The following is a 2,980-nucleotide window of genomic DNA, read 5'->3' on the forward strand; positions in this document are numbered from 1 at the left end:
ACCCGACCAGAAAAGACGGAGAGGGCGAGAGCGAGGCTCTCTCGGCTTCTTTTTGGCATTCCTGGAGTTTAATCATTAAAAGGGGTCGTTAAAAGAGAGTGAGAGTGAAAAACCCGCTCCCGACGGGCTGCCCCACACACCGCCAGCGCCGTCAAAGGCTCCCTCTTGTTTTGTTCCTCCTGGCCCGTGGCAGATTTGGGGGGACACAGCTTCATCTTGCTGGCCACATCAAAGCGGTGATTATGCAAATGCTCCCACTTTTTTTTCTTTTTCTTTTTTTTTTTTTTTTAAGGGAATTATTTATCACACAATAACCCCCCTGCCAGGGGGGGAAACAATAGATCAGGCTAGATAGCGCTGCTCGCCCGAGGCTGCGGGGCTGGGGGACCCCTGCGTGGTTTATTGGCCTAACCTAATTTCACTAATTCTCTTTTCACACATTTTGGGCTTTTTTTTTCTCTTCCCCCTCTGCCCCCACCCCTCGCGGACGTCGCTCCGAGGGCCGGGTTTTGATCCGGAGGGCACCGGGCGGGATTCGCGTGCTGAGCATTTTATTTAATTAATACATTCAGGCGCCTCTGCTGGTTTTTAATGATTTCCAGGTGTTTGTACCCAGAAGTCACAAAGTGCTCCCGGGCGCACGGGCACGATGATTGAAGGGCCTGGGCGGCCTCCAGCATCCCCCTCCATGGTGACATCCCTGGCCGTGTGCTGTGCACACCGAACCGAACCCCCCGGAATTGCAAGTGCCTTGGGATTCACCCGTCCCTCAGAGAGGCAGAGAAAGGGAATTCTTCCTCTTTTGTAGCCCAATCATTTTCTCCTCAGTAACATTTATTTCCTGTGGCCTTCTCGGTGAAATCCTTCGGCCCGAAGAAGCGTGACAACTGTTTATCTATTCATCCATCCATCCATCCAACCATCCATCCATCCATCCATCCATCCCACGTTTCCTGTCAGCATCTTCTGTACCAAGAGGCAAAGGTAAATGATCAGTAAACTTCCACTGAACTCATATATATATATGTATATATTTAAAAATATACGTATATATACATATATAATGGTTTTTTTGCAGGTCCTGAAGCAGCTGTTGCCTGTGGACCTGCTGTAAGTGGCATCAGCTCCCACCAGACCCCGGTTTCACCAGAGACAAGGACAGGCCCAATCCCGTAATTCCCGGTCGCTGTCACGTAAAGCAGAAAAAGCAGCAGCCCCAAAGGTACGAAAATTAGAGCTTTTTATTTATATTTTATCACAAGGACGGTCCCTTTGCTCTTCAGCTGTAAATACATACTAGAATAAACTCTGTAAATTATACAAAAAAATACATATTTTCCATGAAATCTGTCTTTATAATAAATAAATGTGAACACGTGTGTGGCTGATCGCTGTAATGTTCCGTGTCTGTTGAGGTTTTCAGTCTGTTGATTTATTTTTAATCTCCTGAAAGAAGGGGGGAGTTCCTCGTCCCCTAAAGGTCGAAATAAATAATGTATGAGGAGATCCTTCCCCATTCCCCCCCTCCCGATTTTTTTTTCCCTTTTGATAGAGAGTTCAGCCTAAATTTCCACGCTTGCATTCAGCCCTCACAAAGCCTACAAATTATACAATGACTTCTAACCTGGACCCCTAACAAAACAATTTACTTTTTTTTTTTTTTCTCGCTTTCCAAACCCCCCCTCCCGCCTATAAATCATAAGGGACAGATGGCAAAGGGGGGAGCGGGGAAAGGGGGGGGGGGACAGGGACACACAAAAGCCCCGCGGTGACAGATCTGGGAAAACTGGACAAAGTGCACATCGGAGAGAGAGAGAGAGAGAGAGAGAGAGAAAGAGAAAGAGAGACGGAAAGTTTGGTTTGGCAGGTGCCGTTCCCACAGCCCGCCCTGCCCTGGGAATGGGGCAGATGCCGCCGCCGCCGCCGCCCCGGGGGGAGCCCCGGGAGCGCCGGGGCGGGCTAGAGGCAGCGGCGGGGCAGCGGCGGCGCCGGGGCGAAGCGGCCCGGCCAGTGCTCGGGGTCCGAGGCGGAGCCGGCGGGGCTGGCGGGCGATAAAGTGCAGGCGTACGGGGAGGCGGAGGGCGCGGGGCTGGCGGCGCCGCCGCTCCAGGAGGAGGCGGGCGAGGGGCTGCCCTCGGCGGGGACCCCCGCGCCCGCCGCCCCGTCGGGGCCGAGCCGCGCCGCCCCGGCCAGCCGCAGGGTCTCGGTGAGCGCCCAGATGTAGTTGTGGGCGAAGCGCAGCGTCTCGATCTTGGTGAGCTTGGCGTCCTCGGGGAAGGTGGGCAGCACGTCGCGCAGGGCGTCCAGCGCCGCGTTCAGGTTGTGCATCCGGTTGCGCTCCCGGTTGTTGGCCTTGAGCCGCCGGCTCCGCTTGATGCGCTGCGCCGTCTCCGCCGTGCGCGCCGCCCGCGGGGCGCCCCGGGACCGCCCCGGCCGCCGCTTCCCCTCCGCCCGCCGCAGCCCGCGGCCGCCCGCCGCCTCCACGGGGCGCGCCGGCGGGGCGGTGCGCGGCTCCTCCTCCTCCTCCTCTTCCTCCTCCTCCTCCTCCTCCTCCTCGGCGCTGGACGGCAGCGAGGGCGAGGGGGCGGGCGAGCCCAGCCCCAGCAGCAGCAGCTCGTCCTCGGCGGCCGGCGCCAGGACCTCCGCCTTCACCAGCATCCTTGCGGGCGGCCGCGCCGGGCAGCACCGGGGAAGCGCCGGGCGGCAGCAGCGGCGGCTCGACGGTTCGCCGGTTTGACGGAGCGGGGCGGGGGTCGCGTGGGGACCAAAGCGCGGGGGGATCGGGGAATAGGGGAGGGGGGGGGGCGCGGTGTGGGGGGGCCGCGTCGCTGGCACGCGCCCCGGGGGCGGCGGGCGGGTCTGGGCGGGCGGCGGCGGCGGGAGCGGCGCCCGGGGCCCGTCGGGGCTGCGTGTCTGGCACACGACCCTCCTTAACACCCCTTATATACCCCGCGGGGAACAATCAAACCTACCCCCGGGG

At 59.3% G+C, this 2,980-nt stretch overlaps 1 protein-coding gene across 1 annotated transcript; it reads right to left on the reverse strand.

Moving 5' to 3' along the window:
- Positions 1–1,959: 1,959 nt before the first annotated feature.
- On the reverse strand, positions 1,960–2,658 carry NEUROG2 (neurogenin 2). Its single transcript, XM_017825062.1, has 2 exons — positions 2,536–2,658; positions 1,960–2,478 (listed from the first exon to the last, which is right to left on the reverse strand). Exons 1-2 carry the CDS (start codon positions 2,656–2,658, stop codon positions 1,960–1,962), a joined length of 642 nt encoding a protein of 213 aa, XP_017680551.1.
- Between the last annotated feature and the right edge of the window lie 322 nt (positions 2,659–2,980).

This window comes from Lepidothrix coronata, unplaced genomic scaffold (genome assembly GCF_001604755.1).
Source record: "Lepidothrix coronata isolate B3197 unplaced genomic scaffold, Lepidothrix_coronata-1.0 Scaffold116, whole genome shotgun sequence".
Taxonomy (NCBI): Eukaryota; Metazoa; Chordata; class Aves; order Passeriformes; family Pipridae; genus Lepidothrix; species Lepidothrix coronata.

Excerpts from the sequence above, each read along its gene's own strand:
- NEUROG2 (XM_017825062.1), bottom strand. The coding sequence starts at position 2,658 with ATGCTGGTGAAGGCGGAGGTCCTGGCGCCGGCCGCCGAGGACGAGCTG. Across the intron at positions 2,479-2,535 it reads AGGAGGAGGAGGAGGAGGAG|GCGGCGGGCGGCCGCGGGCT; the intron begins GAGGAAGAGGAG and ends CGCCCCGTGGAG.